General features: G+C 42.7%; 1 protein-coding gene across 1 annotated transcript in view; it reads left to right on the top strand.

Moving 5' to 3' along the window:
- LOC117356680 (gametocyte-specific factor 1-like) overlaps positions 1 to 25,334 on the top strand; it is a 58,780-nt gene that overhangs the window by 11,876 nt on the left and 21,570 nt on the right. The window contains exon 3 of the mRNA XM_033936222.1: positions 5,782 to 5,865. Coding sequence (XP_033792113.1) covers positions 5,782 to 5,865 — 84 coding nt within the window. The remainder of the gene's footprint in view (positions 1 to 5,781; positions 5,866 to 25,334) is intronic.

Genomic DNA, 25,334 nt, shown 5'->3' with positions numbered 1-25,334 from the left:
AGGGCCGCATGTGGCCCTGTGAAGTATTTTGTGTGGCCCCGGTCAATGCAGTGTTTTCCTCTGCTGCCCCCGGGCGTTTACCGTCATGCCAGCTCCCTCCTCTGTCTTGCTGCAGCGTTTGCGCAGCCCCAGAAAATTTATTTTCGGCTAATGTGGCCCAGGGAAGCCAAAAGACAGGTTGTTCACCCTCTCCAAGGTAGAGAGAACGAGAGGACACTCTTTAAAGTTAAAAGGGGATAGATTCCATACAAACGTAAGGAAGTTCTTCTTCACCCAGAGAGTGGTGGAAAACTGGAATGCTCTTCCTGAGGCTGTTTTAGGGGAAAACACCCTCCAGGGATTCAAGACAAAGTTAGACAAGTTCCTGCTAAACCAGAACGTACGCAGGTAGGGCTAGTTTCAGTTAGGGCACTGATCTTTTACCTAGGGGCCGCCGCATTAGTGGACTGCTGGGCACAATGGACTGCTGGTTTGACCCAGCAGCGGCAATTTTTACGTTCTTATGTAAATGTTCATATATCGATGTCAAATCTTTTTTTAATCTCTAGAAAAGATGCGCTAACCCATCTCGCTGCACAGCACCTTTCCATCTTCTCCTTCCCATCCCCCACATGCAGCAGAACCCTGACGACCCAGCCAACCCATCTCCCTGCGCAGCACCTTTCCATCTCTCTCTCTCATCCCCCACATGCAGCAGAACCCCGATGACCCTCTGACCACGAGGCCCCGACATACCTCCGTTCTAAAAAGCAGCAGTGGCAGCAACACTGAACAGGCTGCTTTGCTGCCTTCCCCGCCAGGGCCTTCCCTTTGCCACCACGTTAATAATGATGTCATCAGTGATGCAGTGACAGAGGGAAGGCAGCGAAGCAGCCTATTCAATACTGCCGCCGCCGCTTTTCAGGGTGGAGGTATGTCGGCCTTGTGGTCAATAGGGTTCTGCTGTGCTGGATGGGAACGAGAGATGGATAAATGTTACACAAGGCGATCTTTCGCGGCCCAGCTGTCATATAGTGGGCCACGGGTTCGGGACCCCTGTGGTAAAGGATTTAAAAAGATCTTGAAAGAATTTAACATTAGCCATTCCACGGTCTGGAAAATAGTGTAGAAGTGGAGGACTTTCCAAACAACTGCCAACATACCCAGGTCTGGCCGTCCGTGCAAGTTGACCCCCAGAGCAGACTGCATGATGCTAAAAGAAGTCTCCAAAAACTCTAAAATGTCATCACGAGACCTACAGCATGCTTTGCTATTGTTGATGTGAAAAGTGCATGCCTCTACAGTCAGAAAAAACTTGCATGGCAGGTATGCAAGGAGGAAGTTTCAAGTTTAATCAGACTTGATATACCACTTTTACAAACCAAAGTGGTTTATAACTTTACAATTTTAAAAATTATTTAAAAACCAGGGGGAAAGACGAACAAACCAATACTGACAAATAGGACAAAGAAACAAAATGGTTGAAACAAAAGGGAAGAGGGTGAGGGTACAATATCAAAAATAAAAAGACAGGGTACAGGAAAAAAAAACCAAGGGAGAGGGAATGTCAGGAGCAGAATGGCTTTGCTTTTCTCGCTCTCTTTTTTTTCTTCCCATTATCGATCGTAAATCTCATAGGCATCTTTGAAAAGAAAAGTTTTACGATTGGTTTTGAAATTGTTTAAATTAGTTTCTTGCCGAAGTGTTAGGGGAAGGGCCTTCCAAAGTGTGGGCACAACTACTAAGTAAATGGTTTCTCGCGTTGTATCATAGAATAGCTAATTGAGGGAAACCTTTGCTCTCTAAGAGAAACATCAAGGCCAGACTGCATCTGAAAACCTGGCTTTTCTCAAAAAATGTAAGTCTCCCTTCAAATTAGGAATCAAGGAAACTCTTTTATCTTGGCATCCCAAGTCCTCTAAATTTTTCTTCACACTTCTACCTCTAACCCTCTGTTGTAGTTCCTTCCTATTTCTTCTACTGTAAACCGCGCCGAGCTCTACGAACATGGAGATGATGCAGTATACAAACCTAAGGATTAGATTAGATTAGACTGAAGTTTGCCAGAGAGAACATAGACAAATACCAGGACTTCTGGAATACTGTTATATGGACAGATGAGTCTAAAATTGAATTATTTGGACTGAAAGAGGACATGTTTGGCATACAGCATTCCAGGAAAAGAACCTCATACCACCTATTTGGCAGCTGAATTTTAATGCCAAGAAGTGTAAAGTTATGCACCTTGGTAGCGGAAACCCATGCAGAACCTACACTCTGAATGGTGAGACCTTAACTAGAACTGTTGCAGAACGGGACCTAGGAGTAATCATTAGTGAAGATATGAAGACAGCCAATCAAGTGGAGAAAGCCTCATCCAAGGCTAGACAAATGCTGGGTTGTATCCGGAGAAGTTTTGTCAGCCAAAAGCCCGAAGTGGTAATGCCGCTATACAGGTCCATGGTGAGACCACATCTGGAATACTGTATACAATTTTGGAGGCCACATTATCAGAAGGATGTGCTGAGAATAGAATCGGTTCAACGGTTGGCCACCAGGATGGTCTCAGGACTCAAGGATATCCCATATGAAGAACGTCTAGGTAAGTTGCAGCTATACTCTCTCAAGAAACACAGAGAGAGGGGTGACATGATAGAGACGTTCAAATACATTACTGGCCGTATTAAGGTGGAAGAAGACATCTTTTTCCTTACAGGACCTACGGTGACAAGAGGGCATCCGCTAAAAATCAGGGGCGGGAGATTTCATGGTGACACTGGGAAGTACTTCTTCACCGAAAGGGTGGTTGACCGTTGGAATGATCTTCCACTTCAGGTAATTGAGGCCAATAACGTGACTAACCTTAAGAACAAATGGGATCAACATGTGGGTTCACTTCAAAGAAGAACTTAGGGGGGAGGGTTATTTGAGTGGGCAGACTTGTTGGGCCGAAGGCCCTTTTCTGCCGTCATATTCTATGTTTCTATGTAACTGTGAAGCATAGAGGTGGAAGGATAATGGTTTGGGGATGCTTTGCTGCAGCAGGACCTGGCCAGCTCACCATCATAGAATCCACTGTATCAGAGGGTGCTTGAGGACCATGCGAGACCATCTGTAAGAAAATTAAAGCTGAAGCGGAATTGGACCCTGCAACATGACAATGACCCAAAACATACCAGTAAATCCACCAAGGACTGGCTGACAACTAAGAAATGGAACATTCTGGAGTGGCCGAGCCCTGATCTTAATCCCATTGAAATGCTGTGGAGTGATTTGAAATGGACTGTATATGCAAGAAACTCCTCAAACATCTCATAGCTGAAAGAATTCTGCATTGAGGAGTGGGCCAAACTTTCCTCAGACCAATGTCAGAAACTGGTAGATGGCTACAAGAAGCGTCTCACTGCAGTTATTTTAGCCAAAGGGGGGTAACACTAGCTATTAGGGTGTCCTAATTTATTCCTCAGTTAGAATACACATTTTTGTGGATACACTTCCCCCCTCCGTATTCGCGGTTTCTGTATCTGCGGTTTCGATTATTTGCGATTTTCTGCCAAAAAAATCATTTTCATTTTTCAGGCTATTTTAAGCCGTGAGCCCCCCTTAAGCTTTACTTGGTAGTCTAGCGGGTTTTCAGGCAGGAACGATCTTCCCACGCTCCTGTCCCGTGCAGATCGCCCACAGGAAATGGCTGCCTTGAGCTCCTGTCATAGTCTTGAGAGACGACGGGAGCTCAAGGCTGTCATTTTCTGTGAGCAATCCACACGGAGCAGGAGCGTGGGCAGATCGCTCCTGCCTGAAAACCTGCTAGACCACCAGGTAAGGCTTACAGGGCTTAAAATAGCCGGAGGAAAGCGGGGGTTAGGGTCAGAACCGGCCTGAATATTATTCGCGGTTTTTTAATATTCGTGGGAGGGCTCTGCCCCTAACCACCGTGAATACAGAGGGGAAAGTATATCTTTTGTTTCATGAGTAAATCAAGGAAAATTTTGTTGTTTACCTGCAATTAACATCACTTTCTTTTCCAGAGATAAATAAAAAAAAAAGATTTGATATCGATATGTGAACATCGATATGTGTCCTAATTTTTTCACATGACTGTACAATCTATATTAAAAGAATCTTTGGTTACAAAAAAGAAAAACTGATTCATCTAGGAAAAAAGGATGATAGATTAGAAACAAAATACCTTGACAAAAAATGACATTAAAAACACAAGAAACTAGTTTGTGAACAACAGAACATCAAAAGAGAATCAAGACATTTCTTTCTCTACAGAGCAAAAATAAAAAATCCACTTTGAAAAGGTGGCATCTCATTACAATAAATTTTGTTTTCCACTTGTATTTGTCTTGGTCTATCTACGACTTTCAACAAGTTCTTTTCCAAATCTAATTCTGTTACATCCCTTCCAGATTTAGTATGCTGGGTGTTCAATCCTTTCCTGCAATCCGGGAGTTACAGAAATCCAAGCACTTTTCTGAGCACATGCTCCTCCTCCTCAGAGTGAGAGTTAGAGCCATCTGCAATTTCAATTTTTGCAAGCAATCTGTGCAGAAGTCTTTTGATTTGCTCTGCATCTTTTTATTTTTTCGCTTAATGTTCTTTTTTTAACTAGTGTGCTGGTATTCTAGAATATTAACTTTTCCTCATAGCTAGAGTTAGTGCAGTTTATATTTCAGTTTATTTTATATAACACTATTGGCCCAGCTATCTGAGAGGTTCACAATCAGTTCAGTTTGAGTGTCTATTTTGCAAATTTTTGTGTTACATCTCAGTGTCTGGTAGTGGAGAGAGTTTGTGTTCTGTAACATTTTGTTCAAACTCTGGCATCAAATCAGTATTTGTAATTCTACTTCTGGTCTGTACCTGTTGCTAGGAGTTTATTTGTTGATTTGAGAATGTCCTATGAAGAGGAGAAGAGGTGCCGGCTGATTGCCTAGAACAGGGATAGGCAACTCCGGTCCTCGAGGGCCGGAATCCAGTCAGGATTTCCCCAGTGAATATGCATTGAAAGCAGTGCATGCAAATAGATCTCGAGCATATTCGTTGGGGAAATCCTGAAAACCCAACTGGATTCCAGCCTTCGATGACCGGAGTTGCCCACCCCTGGCATGGAGGATGTGCCTCTAGCCACAAGAGGCATGTCCTGTAGGTAGTCAGCCGGTGCTAGCGCCTCTCCTCCTCCCTGGCGTCTTGTGATACACTGTCCTTCCTATATGAATGATTAATTATCCTCTAGGAGGGGGTCATTCTATAAATGGGCTCCACAATTTAGGGCATCATTTTATAACTGTACCTGGACACCAAGATGTTGCATTAGTGCCAGATTATGCTAGCATTTTGGTAAGTCTAAATGTAGGTATGAACAGTTGTGCTAGTCTATGACATGAATAACTGTCTGTGCTAAATACAGCACTTTAGCATGTACCTTATAGCTAAGCAACTTGTGCATTAAAGTGCTGGAACATTATTCTATAGTTTATGCACAAGTGTGCTTTATGCTCGTACAGTACAAGCCCAAAAATCCAGTCTGCTCTGAAATTGTGTGTTAGTCGGATGTTCTGAATTCTTGGGCAATACTTCAAATTTGAAGGAAAGGGAAGAGAAGGTACTTGCCCTGAATGGGGGAGGCAGTAGTTTGGGAAGTGGGAAAAGAATGAAGGTGCTGGATTTGGTGTGTGTGTGGAAGGGGGGGGGGGTGGTGGAATTCAGGAAGGTCAAACTATAGCTGTGGCTCTGGCCCTTGTTCTCCACACATCCTCAACTCATCTTTATACAGTGTTTTCTTTATGCCCTCAGAAATATCCATTAAACCTAAGGAGGAAGTGCCCAATCCATCCAGCTTCTGGAAAAGCCCTCCATGTGAAGAAAACTGGGATGTTGGTAAGCAGGCCCAGGCCACCTTCTCTGCATCTATCTCCCTAGATCTTAACTTCTTCCCCCAAACTTTATGCTCTAATCTCATGTGTTCCTCTCTGACTGAATATTGTAGTGTTATCCAACAGCCCAGTGTCCAACGCCCATTTGATTTAGGAAGAAAACATGAAGGGGCATTTGCGATATGAAGTCCAAATCCAGTAACAAACATGACCATTTTCAAGAGAGAAAGAGAGTCTATTTTTTTCCTTTCATTTTTCAGATGTGCTTGTCCTCAGTGTGTCTATCTCTTTGAAACATTTTTTTAAAAAGTGTCCAAAAGAAAAATGCTCAAAACAAGCTGCTGGAATGTAGGAAGGGCCAGCATTATTAGTAGACTGGCCCAGTGGCGTACTAAGGGGGAGGCGGGAGGGGCGGTCCGCCCCGGGTGCCAGCCATGAGGGGGTGTTCCCGGCCTTGCCGTTCATTCCCCCCCCACCACCCCCGAAGGACCGCTCGCCCCACTGACCTTCCTGCACCACCTGAGAAGCAGCCCGCAGCAGGATCGCGACTTCAGCGATACCTGAGCTGCTTGGGCGCTGCTTCCTGTGCCGCGGTCCCGCCCCTCCTCTGACATCAGAGGAGGGGCGGGAATGCGGCGCAGGAAGCAGCGCAGAGATCTCTGACGTCGGGATCCTGCTGCGGCTGCTTCATAGGTGGTGCAGGAAGGTCAGTGGGGCGAGCGGTCCTTCGGGGGTGGTGGGGGGGAATGAACGGCAAGGCCGGGAGCATAGGTAGTGCTGCTTCATAGTGGTGCGGGGAGGCCAGGGGGTGAGCGGTCCTTCGGGGTGGGGCGGGCAGGCAGGCAGGCAGGCTTTCAAGGAGGAGGGGGGTGACAGACAGGCAGGAAGGCCTTCAAGGGGGGACAGGCCTTCAAGGGGGGGACAGGCAGGCCTTCAAGGGGGGGGGGACAGGCCTTTGGGGGTGTGCGCAGACCTTCAAGGGGGAGGGACAGGCCTTCAAGGGGGGGCAGGCAGACCTTCAAGGGGGGGACAGGTCTACAAGGGGGTGGGACAGGCCTACAAGGGGGTGGGACAGGCCTTCAAGGGGGGAACAGGCCTTGGGGGGGTGCAGGCCTTCGGGGGGGGTGCAGGCCTTCAAGGGGGGAACAGGCCTAAAAGGGGGGTGGGACAGGCCTTCAAGGGGGGTGCAGGCCTTCGGGGGGGTTCAGGCCTTCAGGGTGGTGCAGACCTTCAAGGAGGTGCAGGCCTTCAAGGGAGGACAGGCCTTTAGGGGGGTGCAGGCCTTCGGGGGGTGCAGACCTTCAAGGGGGGGAAAGGCCTTCAAGGGGGGGGGGACAGGAAGGCAGGCCTACAAGGGGGGGACAGGCCTACAAGGGGGGGGAGGACAGGCCTTCGGGGGGTGCAGGCCTTCGGGGGGGGTGCAGACCTTCAAGGGGGGGACAGGCCTTCAAGGGGGGCACAGGCAGGCAGGCCTTCAAGGGGGGGACAGGCCTACAAGGGGGGGGGACAGGCCTTCAAGGAGGTGGGACAGGCCTTCAAGGGGGGTGCAGGCCTTCAAGGGGGGACAGGCAGACCTTTAATGGGGGACAGACCTTTGGGGGGGACCCTGGTTTAGAAGTACATGGAGGGAAGGGGGGTGTTCAAAGAGACGTGCATATGCCAAACTTTGGGGGGGAGGAAGAAATAATGGGTCTGAAAATAGAGGAGAGGGAGAGAGATGATGGACCATGGGATTTAGGGAGGGAAGGAACAGAAAGGGAGAGAAATTGGACACAAGGGATGGTGTGGAGGAGGGATAGAGATACTGGATAGGAGGGTAATTGGGAAAAGAAAGGGAGAGATGGTGGACTCGGGTGGTGGGGAAGGAGGGAGAGATGCCAGATGAAAGGGTAGTTAAGAAAAGGTGGATCTGTGGAGGGAGATGAAAAAAAGGAAAGATACCAGAGTTCCTGGGGAGGGAAGGGAAATGGAAAGGGAGGACAGAGTTGGCAGATGGATGGTTAGCATGCAGAAAGAAGAAAGAAGGAGACCCCAAGTTATCAGAAGAAAACCAGAGCCTTGGACCTACAAGATTTGAAATATAACCAGACAACAAAAGGTAGAAAAATTAATTTTATTTTCTGTTTTGTGATTATAATATGTCAGATTTGAAATGTGTATCCTGCCAGAGCTGGTGTTGGACTGCAAACGTGAGCTAGGATTTAACAGAGAGAGGAAAAGTCCTTTTTGTTTCTTTATTTTATTTACACCACAGCGCCAGTGTGATTAGGAGAAGCCAAAGGGGGTGAAAAAGCTATAAAACCCACCAGGAATTTTGAAAAAAAATCACCCAACTGGGCAGGAAAATCGAATTGAAAAACCAATTCAATAGGCTGAATCGAATCAAAATTTTTTTTCCTGAATCTGGCAGCATTAGTTTGCGCTACTGTCTTAGACTTTAGGACCTGGGATTGGGGAGAGATGGCATCTTCAGTACTTTATAATGCAAGTGAAACGAGGATTTGGTCAGACTTTTGAAGGGTCTGCAGAAAAAAAATATTGTAAAGGCCGGGGACATGAGACATCAGGAAATGGGAACTTTTCTTCCTTCTATTTTTGTGAATGGAAAGGCTGAGGATATCAGAGAGTTCAGTTAAAATATGTGCTTTATAAGAAAATATAATAATGTGTTTTATAAAGTTTATAGCATAGCTGGCCTACCCAGTGAGGTGTTCCTAGTGGTGGTGGTGGCAGCGTGTCAATGTGTTGAGAGGAAGAGGTGGTCTGGGAAATTCTGCTGAGCAAACTCCGGGCCCATTTCCACCCCCCAGTTAGTCCACTCCACTCAACTGGTTCACACACTGAGTGGGTCTTTGGGTGTTGTTTTGGGATCTCTTCCAGTGGTTTATCAGTATCTCCTTCTGGTCCAAGGAAGGAAACTTTGTTATCCTTAGCATTGACCTACAGAATATGTTTGTAACAGCGCTGCTTGTGTGGCATTAGGCTATGTAGTGATCGAAAGAAAAAAACAGACCTTTGCATATTTTTGCACTATATGGTGGGTGTATGAGGAGATTCACATTTCCTGCACAGCTAAGTCCATGTGAAGTTACCTTGTGCTGTATTTGACATCTAGCAAGGTCTCTGTTTGAAAGGAAAGATCTAAACTTAAAAATGAAGTGGCCAAAGGTTATGGTAAAAGCAGATAGTGTAGCTGGTTTTAAGAAAGATTTGGACAAATTCCTGGAGGAAAAGTCCATAATCTGTTATTAAGACATGGGGGAAGTGTCTGCTTGCCCTGGATCGGTAGCATGGAATGTTGCTACTCTTTGGGTTTTGACCAGGTATTAGTGTCCTGAATTGGCTACCATGAGAATGAGCTACTGGGCATGATGGACCATTGGTCTGACCTAGTTAGGCTATTCTTATGTTATGTTCTCATCTGTAGGGGCCTTTGTTTTCACTTCTTATTTAATTCGTATTTTTTTTCTGGGAACTTATCAGTGTTTTTTATAATGGGAACAAAAATGGAAGAGAATTAATGTGTGTGGGATGAGGGGGTAACTAATTTCTTCAGCTAAATAATTCAATCCACCTCAACCAGACATAGGAGAACTCACGCACCATTCACACACCCTCCAACCAAAAACGTCAAAAGAAAAAAAACTGTTCGACAACCTCCTAGCCATTCGAGCTGCAACACTCGACCCCCAACTCTACAACCAATTGACATTGACCACAGACTGCAAAACCTTCAAAAAGAAATAAAAACCCTTCTATTCAAAAAACACATAAAACCGAACTAACACAATCAGAACTGTCCCAAGCATCACCTGCAACTACTCCATATGTACTTCTGATGTCATGACAATTCAGACATAATTTATGTTGTGTTATGTTTGGAATATAAGAAAATTTTCACTGCCTGTTTCTATTCTGACCATTTATTCCGTTTCATGGTCATTACAAAAAAATATTTTTTTACATGGGGGGGGTGTCAAAAAATGATGGGCCCCGGGTGCCACATACCCTAGGTACGCCACTGGACTGGCCTCACAGACATCACAGAAGAGCAGTGGGGCACCTTAGGGGGCACTGCATCCCTAACGAGACCATTTATTTTTTTCATCAAAAGAGAACATCTATTAATTGTCAGCCCCGCCCCCAATCCCACCCTAGCCCTGCCCCTAATCCCACCCTAGCCCCGCCCCAATCCCACCCTAGCCCCACTCCAACCCCACCCTAGCCCCACCCCCCAATCCCGCCCCCAATTTCTTTCATTCATTTTTCATGTACACATATCTTAATTCATAATGGTAACCATAAAATTTTAAAAAACTACAAAGCACACTATACGCAGAGAAAATGTTAATTATCATTTATATTTGGGAGGGGGGTTTTCAAAGATGTCAAGGCAAATGACTTTCAAATATGCAATGTCACCTCAGTAACTAAAAAAAAAATAGACAAATATAGTGCAAAATATAGACAGCAGATATAAATTCTCAAAACTGACACGTTTTGATCACTAAATTAAAAATAAAATCATTTTTCCTACCTTTGTTGTCTTGTGATTTCATGAGTCTCTGGTTGCGTTTCCTTCTGTCTATGTATCCTTTCTTTTGTTTCTTTCTTTCTGCACTCAGGCCCAACAATTGTCCCTTTCTATTCCTTCCCTCCTTCCTTCCCATGTCCTTAGTGCCCCAGAGCCTCCTTCTCATGTCCTTGGTGCCCCCATTACCTCTGTCCTGTGTCCTAAGTGCCCCCAGTGCCTCCGTCCTGTGTCCTTAGTGCCCCCAGTGCCTCCATCCTGTGTCATTAGTGCCCCCAGTGCCTCCGTCCTGTGTCCTTAGTGCCCCTTCCTGTATTTAGTGCCCCCAGTGCCTCCTTCCCATGTCTTTAGTGCCCCCAGTGATTCCTTCCCATGTCTTTAGTGCCCCCAGTGCCTCCTTCCTAAGTCCTTAGTGCCCCTTCCCATGTCTTTAGTGCCCCCAGTGCCTGCTTCCCAAGTCCTTAGTGCCCCTTCCCATGTCTTTAGTGCCCCCAGTGCCTGCTTCCCATGTCATTAGTACCCCAGTGCCTCCTTCCTATGTCCCTCTCACTGCCTTCCACACTTTGTCCCACCCCCACCCCCCAAGCCAGCTGTCTGCCTGTCTACCTCTTTCCCTCCCTGGCCAAAGCCAGCCTGCTTGCCTGCCTACCTATCTCCTTCCCTCCCTGCCGCAAAAAAAAAAAAAAAAGCCTCCCATCTTTCCCCCTGTCTGCTGCTCTTACTGCCCTGCCGCTCTAAACCCAACAGGAAGTCTTCTTTCCGATGTCAATTCTGATGTCGGAGATGACGTTCTGGGCCAGCCAGGCAGCGATTGGCTGGCCCAGAACGTCCTCTCCGACGTCAGAATTGACATCGGAAAGAAGACTTCCTGTCGGGTTTAGCAGCTGTAGCGGCTGGGCGGTAAGAGCAACAGACAGGGGGAAAGATGGGGAGGTTTTTCTTTTTTTTTTTTGCGGCAGGGAGGGACAGGAAGTGATCGCCTGTCCCGTTGTCCTTGAGCACAGCTTTGGGACGCTGTCCCTGAAAACAAGACATTTCAGCATCCCGAAGCTGTCTGTGGGGACAATGAGACTGTCCCATTCAAAACGGGACGTATGGTCACCTTATGCATCCCCCCCGACAGCCTGTCTGCCTGTCCCTCCCTTTGAAGGCCTACATCCCCCCCCCGAAGACCTGCCTGCCTGTCCCCCCTGAAGGCCTGTCCCCCCCCTTTGAAGGCCTGCATCCCCCGAAGGCCTGCCTGCCTGTCCCCCCCCTTTGAAGGCTTGCATCCCCCCCGAAGGCCTGTCTGCCTGTCCCCCTATGAAGGCCAGCGTCCCCCCTGAAGGCCTGCCTGCCTGTTCCCCCTGAAGTCCTGTCCTCCCCTTTGAAGGCCTGCATCCCCCCGAACGCCTGCCTGACTGCCTGTCCCCCCCTTTGAAGGCCTGCATCCCCCCCGAAGGCCTGCCTGCCTGTCCCCCCCTTTGAAGGCCTGCCTATCTCCTCTGAAGGCCTGTACCCCCCTCTCCCGGAAGGCTGCACCCCCACCCCCCTGAAGGACTGCTATTCCCCCTGGCCTCCCAAATCAATCTTCCTAACTTCAGCAGCCTGCAATAAGATCGCTGGTGCTAGTGATCTTTGCAAGCTGCTGTATCGGCTTCGGAGCGTCTTCTCTCTGCCGCAGTCCCGCCCCTTCTCTGACGAAAAAAAGAAAGATGCCAGACCTCTGAGGGAGGGAAGGGAAACGGAAGGGGAGGACAGAGATGGCAGATGGATGGTTAGAACATAGAAAGAAGAAAGAAGGAGACCCTGGCAAGCAAGTTATCAGAAGACAACCAGAGCCTGGGACCAACAAGATTTGAATGACCAGACAACAAAAGGTAGAAAACTAATTATATTTTCCCTTTTGTGATTGCAATATGTCAGATTTGAAACATGTATCCTGCCAAAGCTGGTGTTAGACCGCAAATGTGAGCTAGGATTTAAGAGAGAGAGGAAAAGTCTTTTTTTTTTGTTTATTTTGTTTACACCACAGTGCCAGTGTGGTTAGGAGAAGGCAAAGTAAGTAGATTGGTAAATTGTTCCAGAGCTGGGTGCTATAACCAAGAAAATAGTAGATCTCCTGGTCCCTATTATTTTTAAAGAAGGGATAGTCAGTAAATGTTGTTCTGTTGATCTAAGTGCCCTGGATGGAGAATACAGTATCAAGAGACTAACAATTTTGGAGCATTAGATTATTGAATTTTAAATGTTGGCAGTATAATTTTAAAAGTTATTCTATGTGTAATTGGTAACCAGTGTGCTGCTTGTAGAAGTGGTGTAACGTGATCAGTGGTGTAACCTGATCAGTTCTAGTTTTTCTGCGGAGCTGAGAAGTTCCTACTTTGAAGCTCTTGCGTTAAATTAGTGCCTTTCAGCCGCGGTTCATCTTTTTTTCATCATGTGCTTCGCATCTTTATTTTCTATAACACTAAAATATATATACTGTATGTATATATATATATATATATATATATATATATTTTTTTTTTCTTCTTTGTTTTTCATTTCTGTTTTGACGCTGGGGCCTGTTCCGTGGCCTCAGCCTTCAGGCTTCGATTTGGCTGAGGCCATGTTTCCCTCCATGTCCTGTCTGATCACCTAATTCAAAAAGTGTAGCCGGTGTCAGCGCGCAATTTTGATCACAGACTCACATAACTGGTGTATACAGTGTCTGGGCCCAGACCACTGTCCCGGGTCTTGTGTGTGCTGCGCCATGTTATAGAAACAATCCCTGAAGAACCGTCAAGTTCAACAAGAAAAAAAATCTTCGGGATCATGGATCATACTCCTGATAAACCATCGACATCGGCCTCGACTTCGATGTTGATGAAGCCTGTCTCGACCAAGTCATCGTCCTTGGGGAAGACATCAACATCGAAGACATCGTCATCACCTGATGTATCGATGTCACCGACTCAGGGTAAGCTAGCTAAGAAGCCACCAGCTTCCTAGTTGGAGTGTCAGGCCATACAGGCATCGAGTGTAGTCATGCTGGCCATTCAGAGACCACTTAGGTGGCTTGCCTCTAAATCCTGAGGACCATCATCATCAATGCCACCCTCAAAGAGCGCACCGCAGTACCAGTGATACCATCTACACCGTCGGTATCAGTGCCTGATTTGAAAGATATGCTCGAGAATATCTTTCGCAGAGAGTTTAGTAACATGATGGCCAAATATTATCCGACATCGACACCTCTGTCTGCCATAGGGGTACCAGACCAGTCTGAGCATCGCTCTGCTCCATTGGAAGGTGTCAAATCATTGAGGCTGTCTCAACATCGTTCCTCCTCAAGTCATGTATCACAACATTGATCCAAGTCACCGAGGCCTAAGCATCGATCTCCAATCGAAGCAGCATCGACGTTCGGAGCAGTAATTGACATCGCCTTGACACTGATCATTGAGGCAACACTTGCACTCCTCTAAGCATTGTTCTTTGAGGAAAATCATCTTCGCCTAAACAGTGAACATTGAGACACAGATCTTCATCTCAGGTTCGATCTTTGGGGCTGAGTTCATCCTCTCCCAGGAACTGTTCTTTGAGGCAATGTTCATCTTCTCGACGCTCATCGAGGCAGCAGACTCCAGTGTCAAGGCATCATTCTTCAAAGTGTCTTCAACAATCGAGGCATGAGTCCAGTCTCTCATCTCCAACTCCTTGGTCAGGGAAACATGTTTCTAAATCAAAACATTCTTCTCCAACACGCTCTGTCAAGAGGATACGCTTTGCATCTCCTGTCCCTTCCAAACCATAATGTTCCAGGGGTCGCTATTCTTCTTTTTTGCCTGAGGACTCAGATATTCATTTTCAGTATGCTCCTGTGGCTTCCCCATCTTACTCGGTGCCAGAAGGTTCTCCACAGGCAGGCTCTCGTAATTCTTCTCCTCAGAGAGAAGTTTCATCATCTGAACCAGTGTCTTTCACCAGATTTCTTCATCAAATGAGTAAAGATCTTCAAATTGTTCTGGAATCTGATTCTAAATATACTAAGGAGTACTTGGATGAGTTGGAATTGTCCCATCCTCCTAAGGAGTCTCTTAAGTTGCCTATGAACAATATTTTTAAACATACTTTTAAACAAAATCTGGATACTTCCTACTCAGTTCCAGCAGTGCCAGCCAAAATGGATTCTCGTTACAAGGTAGTTCAGTGTAAAGGATTTGAAAAATCTCAACTTTCACACTAATCTTTGGTGGTTGAATCTTCTTTAAAGAAATCCAATCCTTCTAAGGTGTATGCTGCATTTCCCCCTGGACGTGAAGGTAGAACAATGGACAAATTTGGTCACAGATTGTATCAGAATTCCATGATGACAAATAGAATTCTGAATTATTATTTTGTTTTCACCTCATATTTGAAATTTTGGATTAAAACTATGCCATCGTATCTCAAATATTTATTTATTTATTTATTGAAATTTTACATAATTCAGAAGAATATTCCTCTTGTACAAGTAAAGCAGAAAAGAAACAAATTTAAATAAACTCACAATTACTGCTATCAGGAAAAATTCATTCTTTCTTAGACCACTAACTCAGGAGGGAGAGGAGATGAATATATTGAAGAGATAACAAGCATAAGTAATAACTATATTCTTGAAAGGCTTAACAGTCTTTAACCCCCTCTTTTCTTCCTACTCCGTATCTCAAATATTTACCTTCTCATCATATATCTGAGTTTAAACATATGCATCGTACTCTCACGCAACTCCAAGTGCACATGGTACAGGCAGCATATGATGCCTTTGAGATGTCTTCAAGAGTCACAGCATTTTCAATGGCTATGCGACAGTTGGCATGGTTAAGGCTAGTAAACATGGAATCTAATCTCCAAGACAGATTAGCAAACATCCCCTATCTTGGAGAAGAACTTTTTGAGGAATCCATTCAGGATGCCACTAAACGATTATCTAAGCATGAAAAATCCTTTGCCTCCTTACTCAGACCAATACCTAAACCTTCAGCTTCCAGGGGATTTAAACGTTCTTCCCCTTATTAGAGGCGTTATCCCCCCAAGTCTGCGCCGTATTCCAGACTACCGCTGAAGAAACAATCTCAACAACAGCATCAGCGGAAGCCTTAGACACCAGCTGCAGCCAAGCCTACACAGCCTTTTTGACCATCTCAGCCAGAGCATAACATCAATCTCTCTGCCTCTGTCTCCCCCCTCTTCCCATTGGAGGTCATCTACACCATTTTTATCAACAATGGGAATTGATCACTTCCGATCTCCCAGTGCTCTCAATCATCTAAGAGGGTTATTCTGTTCATTTCCTTCAGATTCCATCAGATTACCCTCCAAGAGAGTTTCCTTACAATTCGTCACAGACCCACCTTCTTCTCCAGGAGGTACAAGTTCTGCTAGCTCTCAACGCCATTGAAGAAGTTCCTCTGGAGCAGCAGAACATGGGATTTTATTCCTGTTACTTTCTTGTCCTGAAGAAGACGGGAGGTCTTTGACCAATATTGGATCTCAGAGCTCTCAACAAATTTCTCTTCAAAGAAAAGTTTCAGATGCTGTCGCTGGCATCCTTGTATCTCCTTCTAGATCACAACGATTGGTTATGCTCTCTGGATCTCAAGAAGGTTTACACTCACATCCCCATTCATCCAGCCTCTCGCAAGTTCCTCAGATTTCAGATGGGAAATCAGCATTATCAATACAAAGTGCTACCTTTTGGCCTGGCATCATCTCCCAGAGTTTTCACCAAGTGCCTGGTGGTGGTAGCAGCAGCATTATGAAGTCACAGACTCCAGGTTTTCCCACATCTGGATGATTCAACAATGATAGAAAAGTCATTCTATATACATTAACAACAGCCAATGTTAATAAATCTTCTTTTGCTGTGATTGAAACTTATGCTCAGAGACATGAAGGCGAATGTGACGCCTCACCACCCAATCATCGCATTGTTCAATACAGTGTCAAGATGATGGTATTGATCACTATTGGATTTATAAAAGCCAAACTGGCTAAAACTTTATCATCTTATGTATGTAGCTTAAAGAGATAAAACTTAGCTTCAGAATTCACTGGTTCCGACGTGCTACGTTTCGGTACTGCTGCAAGGAACCGATGTAACTCTACTGCACCCCTCAAAATTTGGGTAATGGATGATTGGCTCGTCAAAGACCCAGAGAGTTGCTGTAGCAATACAACAGACTATTTGGTTCCTGCAAAATTTAGGATTCGAGATCAATTTTCCCAAATCCCAACTGTAGCCCTCTTGGACTCTGCAGTTCACTGAAGCTATACTAGACACTGTACAACTCAGAGCATTCCTTCCCCATCAATATTAGGATGCACTCATTCAACTTTGCCATAACGTGTCTGCCCTCACTTCACTCTCAGCGAGACACATGATGGTTCTTCTATGTCACGTGGCCTCTACTGTTCATGTGACTCCTTTTGCCACACTTCACCTCAGAATTCCTCAGTGGACCCTGGCCTCTCAATGGTCGCAGGCTTTCGACCCGCTCTCTCAGCATATTACAGTGACTTCTTCTCTACGACAATCTCTTCAATGGTGGATGCTCTCGTCCAATCTTTCCAGAGGTTTGCTATTCCAAACGCCCACTCACTAGATTCTTCGACCTACGCTTGGGGGGCTCATCTTGATAGTCTCCGTACACAAGGGCATTGGTCCGCCACAGACCGTCGAAATCACATAAATCTGTTGGAACTCGGAGTGATCTTCAATGCTCTCAAAGCTTTTCAACATCTTCTTCATGATCAAGTAGTGCTCATTCGTACAGATAACCAAGGCCATGTACTACGTGAACAAGCAGGGAGGAACAGGATCTCTCACCCTCTGCAAGGAAGCTCAGAGGGTTTGGAATTGGGCAATTCTTCACAATGTTTTCTGAGAGCTGTTTACATTCAAGGGGAGAAAAATTCACTGGCAGACAAATTGAGTCGTCTCCTTCAATCTCACGAACGGACACTCAATTCTCCGTCTCTCCATCACATTTTTTCTCAGTGGGGGACTCATCAGATAGATCTTTTTGCATCTTCCTACAACAACAAACTTCCCCAGTTTTGCTCCAGAATTTACTTTCCTCACCGCCTAGAGGCGGATGCTTTTCTTCTGGAATGGACGAACAGATTCCTGTATGCGTTCCCTCCATTCCCTCTCATTCTCAAGACACCTGTCAAACTCAAACACGAACATGCCACCAAGATTCTGATAGCTCCTCGGTGACCCATACAACCTTGATTCTCCCTTCTACTTCAACTCAGCAGCAGGGAGCCACTATTTCTACCAGTTTTTCTGTCTCTGCTTATACAGAGTCACTGTTCTCTTCTTCATCCCAACCTGCAGTCTTCTACATCTGAAAGCTTGGTACCTCTCGACATAACTTCAAACCTGCAGTTTTCTCAGTCTGTCAGAGACATCTTAGATGCTTCCAGAAAACCTGCCACCAGGCAATGTTACAACCAGAAGTGGACTAGGTTTTCTGCTTGGTGCGATCTTCATCACAAGGAGCCTCAGTCTACCTCCTTATCTTCAGTTTTGGATTACCAGTTTCATGTATCTCAATCTGACCTCAAATCAACCTCTATTAGAGTCCATCTCAGTTCAATTACTGCTTTTCATCAGCCACTAGAGGGAAAACCTCTTTCTGCTCATCCTGTGGTTTTCAAATTTATGAAAGGACTTTTCAATGTCAAACCACCTCCAGTGGTTTGGGATCTCAATGTTGTTCTTGCCAAATTGATGAAGCATCCATTTGAAGCAATGTCTACGGCTCATCTAAAATATCTTACTTGGAAAGTTGTCTGTCTCATTGCTCTCACTTCTGCTCGCAAAGTTAGTGAGCTACAAGCTTTAGTAGCGGACCCACCTTTCAAAGTATTCCATCAAGGTGGTATTCCTCACTCATCCAAAATTCTTAGCAAAAGTTGTTACAGAATTTCATTTCAATCAATCAATTGTTCTTCCAGTGTTTTATTCCCCAAGCCTCATTCTTATCCTGGAGAATCAGCTCTTCATGTGCTGGACCGCAAGTGTGTTTTGGTCTTCTATTTGCAAAGGACTAAGTCACACAGATCTTTTCCTCAACTTTTTGTCTCCTTTGATCCAAACAAGTTAGAGCATCCTGTTTCCAAAAGAACAATCTCCAACTGGTTGGCTGCTTGCATCTCGTTTTGCTATGCTCAGGCTGGTCTGCATCTAGGGGGTCGAGTTACAGCCAACAATATTAGAGCTATGGCAGCTTCAGTAGCTTTCCTTAGATCTACACCTATCTAGGAAATCTGCAAAGCTGCCACTTGGTCCTCGGTTTACACATTCACTTCACATTACTGTCTGGATTCTTTTTCCAGATGGGATGGCCATTTTGGCCAAACAGTATTACAAAATGTATTCTCCTAACGTCAACACTCCCACCATCCCATTCTGGTTAGCTTGGAGGTCACCCATATGTGAGAATATACTGCCTGCTTGTGCTGAGATAAAGCACAGTTACTTACCAAAACAGGTGTTATCCAGGGACAGCAGGCAGATACTCTCACAACCCACCCACCTCCCCTGGTTGGATTCTTGGCTAGCTATCTGAACTGAGACGTGCGCCCTATATTGGGTGGGAAAGCACTCGCGCATAAGCGGTGAAACAGTCACAAACTTTCTGAAGTTCTTCAAGCATCAGGGCTCCATGGATGATGTCACCCATATGTGAGAATATCTGACTGCTGTCCCTGGATAACACCTGTTACGGTAGGTAACTGTGCTTTATAGCTAGTTGAAATGCCCAACCTCCTTAAGAGGTGCATAAATATAGTGTATTAAGCTGCAATAGTAAACCTAGTTTATATTTGTATATACATAGACTGATTGATTTGGTATAAACCTGTGCATATAAGTAGGACGATCAATGTGCCAGTAACATTAGTAGGATGATTATGGCATAACCATGCCGATATTAATAACTCTGTATTGTAACACCACCAGAGCTCTAAGTATTTCAGTATAGAGTCCATGTATTATAACGCCTCGCAGAAGTTCTTTTGAAACTCTGTATGGTAACATCTCTACAGAAGCTCATGCAGTATAGCACCTTTGCAGAAGCCCAAGTAAACCGCTCTGAATTGACTCCCCAGTCACTAGTAACATGTAAGAATATGCTGCCTGCTTGTCCTAGGATAAAGCACACTTACTGTAATGAGTGTTATCTGGGGACAGCAGGCAGATATTCTCACATCCTTCCCACCTCTCCTGGTTGGCTTCTTAGCTTGCTTATGGAACTGAGGAACCACAAGCCAACGTCGGGTGGGAAGGCACTTGGCATATGTGCAGTGCAGGCAGTTGCAAACTTTCTTAAAACTTAGTGACAAGTCACTTTTAATACTGTCCATACCGGGCTCTGTGGATTACGTTACCCATATGTGAGAATATCTGCCTGCTGTCCCTGGATAACACCCGTTATAGTAAGAAACTGTGCTTTATCAAATAAGAGCCTAATCTTCCTTTCCAGTGCAAAGGGTACAGTAGTCTGGACCATAGGAATGTACAAAACAGACGAGCCTGCCTGCCAGAAGCACCAAAAGCTGCACCGTTCTGTGCCGCCATGTTAGGGTTGATCAGAAAAACCAAAGATTTTTCTGGACAACCCTACTGCCATGTCCACCCTGTAAAACTTTGTAAAATATGGAGTATGAACAATGTAGCTGCCCTACAAATTTTGTAGGGTGGTACAGCCTAGGACTCCACCCATGACGAAGCCACACTTTTTGTGGAATGTGCCTTCAAAGAAATCGGTGGCTGTTTACCATATCCAATGTACACAGAAACAATAGCCATACAAATCCATCTGGAAATAGTAGCTTTGAAGGATGTCTTTCCCAGGTGACTACAGCCAGTCAATATAAGAGATGGTCAGAAAGATGAAAGGAATTTGTCATCTCAAGGTAATAGAGAAGAAGAAGAAGAAGGGGGCGTGGCTTAACGCGAACACAAATGGACGTGTGATCGCGACGCTCCTCTTCATCTAGGCAACGATTAATAAAAAAATTATCCCCTTCTTGCCGATTTCATCAAGAAATAATTACCGTCGATGCTGAACTTGTGGCAGATCGATATTACCCTCCTCCGCCGAAACTGAAGCAAAGCCTGAGAGAATAAGAGCCAAAAAATAAGAGCGCCGTTTTTTCTCTGTGTTGGAGCGATGCGGTATTGAGGGCTGAGTTTCTGAAGAGGTGAATGATAGAAGTTTAAAAAAAAAAAAAAAGAGCTTAAAGATCACGGTGAACTGGCCTTGAACTAGCCGACGACAGAAAGGAAAGGAGAAAAGCTTCCTCCTTTGGACTGATTTCGGTGGAGGGCTAGTGCCTGTCAGTCTGAAACTATGGCAGTTTGATGTAGCCCTCCCCCGCCGGTTTTGAAGCGAAGTCCTGGGGGTAAGGAGCCGTTTTTTTTTTTGTGTGCTGTGTGACATCAAGAATAACTGTGGAAAAGTGAAATCGATGAAAATTGTGGCAATTGATGCTACCCTACACCGCCGAAACTAGATAGGAACCCTGAGGGAAGGGATCCAAAAAAAAAATAAAAGTCTGTTATTTCCTCAACGGCATAGCATTGAAGGCGGGCTATTGTATACTGTGGCAGACAGAAATTTTACTGAGCCTAAAGTTTGTGGAGAAGGTAAAATCTGTAAAAATATAAAAATAGGTTCAGGAATATGGCAAGCACCAGACAAAATAAAAATGAAGCTGGTATGTCAGCAAAAAGGCAGAAGCAGGATCAAATTACACCAAGTAAGATCCCACTTCCTGCTGAAGAACCTGATATACTGAGTAAAGCAGAAGTTATGGAAGAACTGAGACAGATTAAACAAATGCTTAAAGAGACTGTGAGTAATATGGCTGAAATGAAGGAAGAAATACTAAATATCCACAGACAAATGGAAATAAATAATAAAAGAACAACTGTCTTAGAAACTAAAATGGAGGTCTTAGAATGTGAAGGAAACAGATGCAAAAATGACAGTTTGGAACTGAATAAATTGAAAAATCAACTGGAAGATTATGAAAACCGAGGAAGAAGAAAGAATATTAAACTTTTTGGAATACAGGAAAATTTGGAAGGGATGCCATACAATTTCTAGAAAATTTAATTCCAAAAATACTGCAACTGGATTTAAAACAACCATTAGAAATAGAAAGGGCGCACAGGATCCCAGTAAAAAATATAGAAAATCAAGGCAGACCAAGACCATTAATATTCAAAATGCTTAGATACCAGCAAACAATAGAAATCTTAAATGCTGCCAAGAAAGACAAAAATTTAAATTACAAAGGATCCAAAATATGGTTTTTGCCGGATTTTGCTAAAAACACAGCAAATAAAAGAAAGAGATTCTTAGACTTGAGACCTCAATTAAAAGAAAAGGGATATAAATACGGATTGTATTACCCAGCAAAAATGAAGGTATCTTCTGGAGATAAATCTTTGTATTTTGAAGATCCAGAAAAGCTAAAAACCTTTCTTTCAAAATCAGAACCCATGTCATTTTAACATAATGGATGTTGAAATGATCATAAAATACCAAGACTGATTTTGATGACTTTGTGAAAAAAATATAAAACTATGAGACTTTGGAATACTGAAGAAAGAAAAATATGAAATAAAGAACAGAAAATAAAATGAACTAAAGAAAAGACAATAAAAAATATAAAGAAATAATAGACAAGAAAGACAGAATGAAAACTCAAGAGACTAAATTTAAAAGAGTAAAATATGGATGGCTGGAGTAAAGAATGATCAGAAAGAAATAAAAACTTGAATAAAAAACAAAAGCAGAAGAAAAAAGAATGCACCAGATAACAATAAAAATTGGATAAAAGAAGAATGCAAAAAAGAAAAAGGATACTAAAAACTTTTAAAATAATACATGAAGATATGGATATTTGTTTTTAGATATTAAAGGTTGATAAGAATTGATGGAATAGAAGGTATAAGAAATAGGAAAAATATCATTACTATATTAAATATATGTTTATGATAAAATTTTATGATATAAACTAAAATACTGGGGAAATATAAATTAAAAATTGATGAGTGAAAAAAGATACATTAATGAAATGTTAGAAGTAAAATATGATTAATGATATCAAAGGTTAATATAGATAGATAGAAGGGGTTAGTAATTAAATATTGGTTGCCTAGAGGGGAGGGGGATGTTCGGGTTGCTGTACCAATGTGTGTCCTTAAGCAGTCATTATATTGGGTGGGAAAGGGAGGGAAAAAGATGAGATTTACTAGAATGATTAAGGAAAAGGTTAATAAGGGATTGAATACTTCAGGGGTAAAAATGTGTGTCATAAAGAAAATTTTTTGGATTTTAAATACGAAGGAAGAAAGGAAAAAGATTATGATGATAAGTTTTAAAATATATAATGTCTTTTAAGATATATTCTATTAATGTCAATGGCCTGAATCATGTAATCAAAAGAAAAAAGGTATTAGCATTTTTAAAAAAGCAAAACGCGGATGTTTATTGTTTGCAGGAGACTCATCTGAACATAAAGGAATCAAAAAAACTAAAGAATGGGTGGGTAAAAGAATGTTTTTTTGCTCCAGCAGCAGGTAAAAAAGCAGGGGTAGCAATTCTTATAAATAAAAAATGTATGGCCAATTTTAAGGTAATAAATTCAGATCCACATGGAAGATGGATACATATTGATATAAGTATGGGAAATAATGCCCTGACGTTGTTTAATATATATGCCTCTAATTCGAATCAATCAGAATTTTTAAAAAAGTTACAGAGTATGCTTCTAATTTAGTGGTGGCTGGAGATTTTAATGCTGTAATGGATCCATTATTGGATAAAAAACCAGGTAAAAACATAAAATCTCTAGGTTTAGATAATTTGGCTCAATCATGTGATCTGAAGGATATATGGCGTATTCTTCATTTTAATGATCAGGAATTTTCATTTTGTTCACAGGTTCATAAATCATTTTCAAGAATAGATTATATTTTTGTTTCAACAAATAAGGTGCAACAGGTGATTAAAGCTTCCATAGATCCTATTATTATTTCGGATCATGCGGGAGTATGGATTGAATTACAATTGGATCAATTGGAGAATGGTAGACCTCTTTGGAGATTTGATAATGCATTGCTTGTGGATGACAAATTTTTGGAAAATTTTAAAACACAAATTAATGATTTCTTTCAAATAAATTTAGTGGAGGATACATCTATTGAGAACGTATGGGATGCATTTAAAGCAACTATGAGGGGTAATATTATATCATATTCAGCTTTTGTTAGGAAACAGATTAAAATGCAATATATAGAATTAGAAAAAGAAATTAAAATATTAGAAGCTAAATTGGTAAGTAAATGGGAACATGAAGTTTTGCAAGCTCTTTTGAAAGCAAAAGGTAAATATAATGAATTAAATTCAAAAATGATAAGAAGAGATTTGTTTTCCAAGCAAGCAGTGTATTATGGAAATTCTAATAAGGCGGGAAGATTATTGGCAAATTATCTTAAAGCAAAAAAAAGAAGAACTAATATAAATGGGATAAAAGATGATAATGGTATAATAACAAATCAAACAAATATAATTTTAAAACAATTTCTAAAATTTTATAAGGACCTGTATTCTTCCGAGCCTTATTTGGAGAGACAAAAAGATGGTAAAAATTTTTTAGATTCTATTAATGGACCTAAGATTCCTGATCATATAAAATGGAGATTAGATGAACCTATATCATTAAAAGAATTAGAAACAGCATTGAGATCTCTTAGAGTTGGATCCGCTCCAGGTGGTGATGGTTATACAGTAGAATTTTATAAAACATTTCAAAATGTCCTATCCCCATATTTACTAAATTTATATCAGACACAACTTATAAAAGGTGATATTAAAGGTACTATGGCTGAATCAATAATAATTGTTTTGCCTAAGCCAAATAAAGATCCTACTTTGGTTTCAAACTACAGGCCTATATCTTTAATAAATGTGGATAATAAACTTTTGGCGAAAATTTTGGCTTTGAGATTAGCCAAAGCTCTCCCACATATTATAGACACGCATCAGACGGGTTTTGTTGCTAAAAGACATTCCTCTAATAACTCTAGATTATTGTTTCATATGTTAAATTTATCAAAAAAAATGGATGAACCGGCTTTTACAGTTTCCTTGGATGCAGAAAAAGCGTTTGATAGGGTAGAATGGAAATTTATGTATCAGGCTTTAGAATGGTTTGGTATAGGTTCTGGATTTATACAAATGGTAAAAACTTTGTATAGCTTCCCGATTGCAAGATTAAATATTAATAATATGATATCTGATGGTTTTCAATTGCAGAGGGGAGTTAGACAGGGTTGTCCTTTATCTCCTTTGTTATTTGATGTTGTATTAGAACCCTTATTGTTAGCAATACAGCAAGCAATGGGGATACAGGGTATTCCATATTCAGATATGGAATATAAAATTTCGGCTTATGCTGATGATATTTTACTTTATTTGAGAAATCCAGAGTCTACCTTATCTTCTTTATTGGAATTAATTGATAAGTTTGGCAAATTTTCAGGTTATAAAATTAATTGGAATAAATCTGAAATTATACCTTTAAATGTTCATTGTGTAAAAGGATTATTTGACGCTTTTCCGTTCATATGGAAAGAAGAAGGATTTAAATATCTTGGCATTCAAGTTAAAAATACAATTGAAGATACCGTAAAAGAGAATGAAAAATATATATTAAAAAAAGTTACGGAATTGTGCGAGCAATGGAACCCTTTACATATTTCTTGGTGGGGGAGAGTTCAAACTATTAAAATGATGATGTTGCCTGTAGTTTGTTATCAAATGAGTATGATACCTATTTATTTTCAGGGGTCCTTTTATAAAAAGCTTAATAGCATTTTAACAAAATTTCTTTGGCTTGGTAAAACACCTAGA

The sequence above is a fragment of the Geotrypetes seraphini genome, chromosome 3 (genome assembly GCF_902459505.1).
Source record: "Geotrypetes seraphini chromosome 3, aGeoSer1.1, whole genome shotgun sequence".
NCBI classification, from domain to species: Eukaryota; Metazoa; Chordata; class Amphibia; order Gymnophiona; family Dermophiidae; genus Geotrypetes; species Geotrypetes seraphini.
Note: the sequence above shows the minus strand (reverse complement) of the source record. Positions and strands in the feature narration are given on the sequence as shown.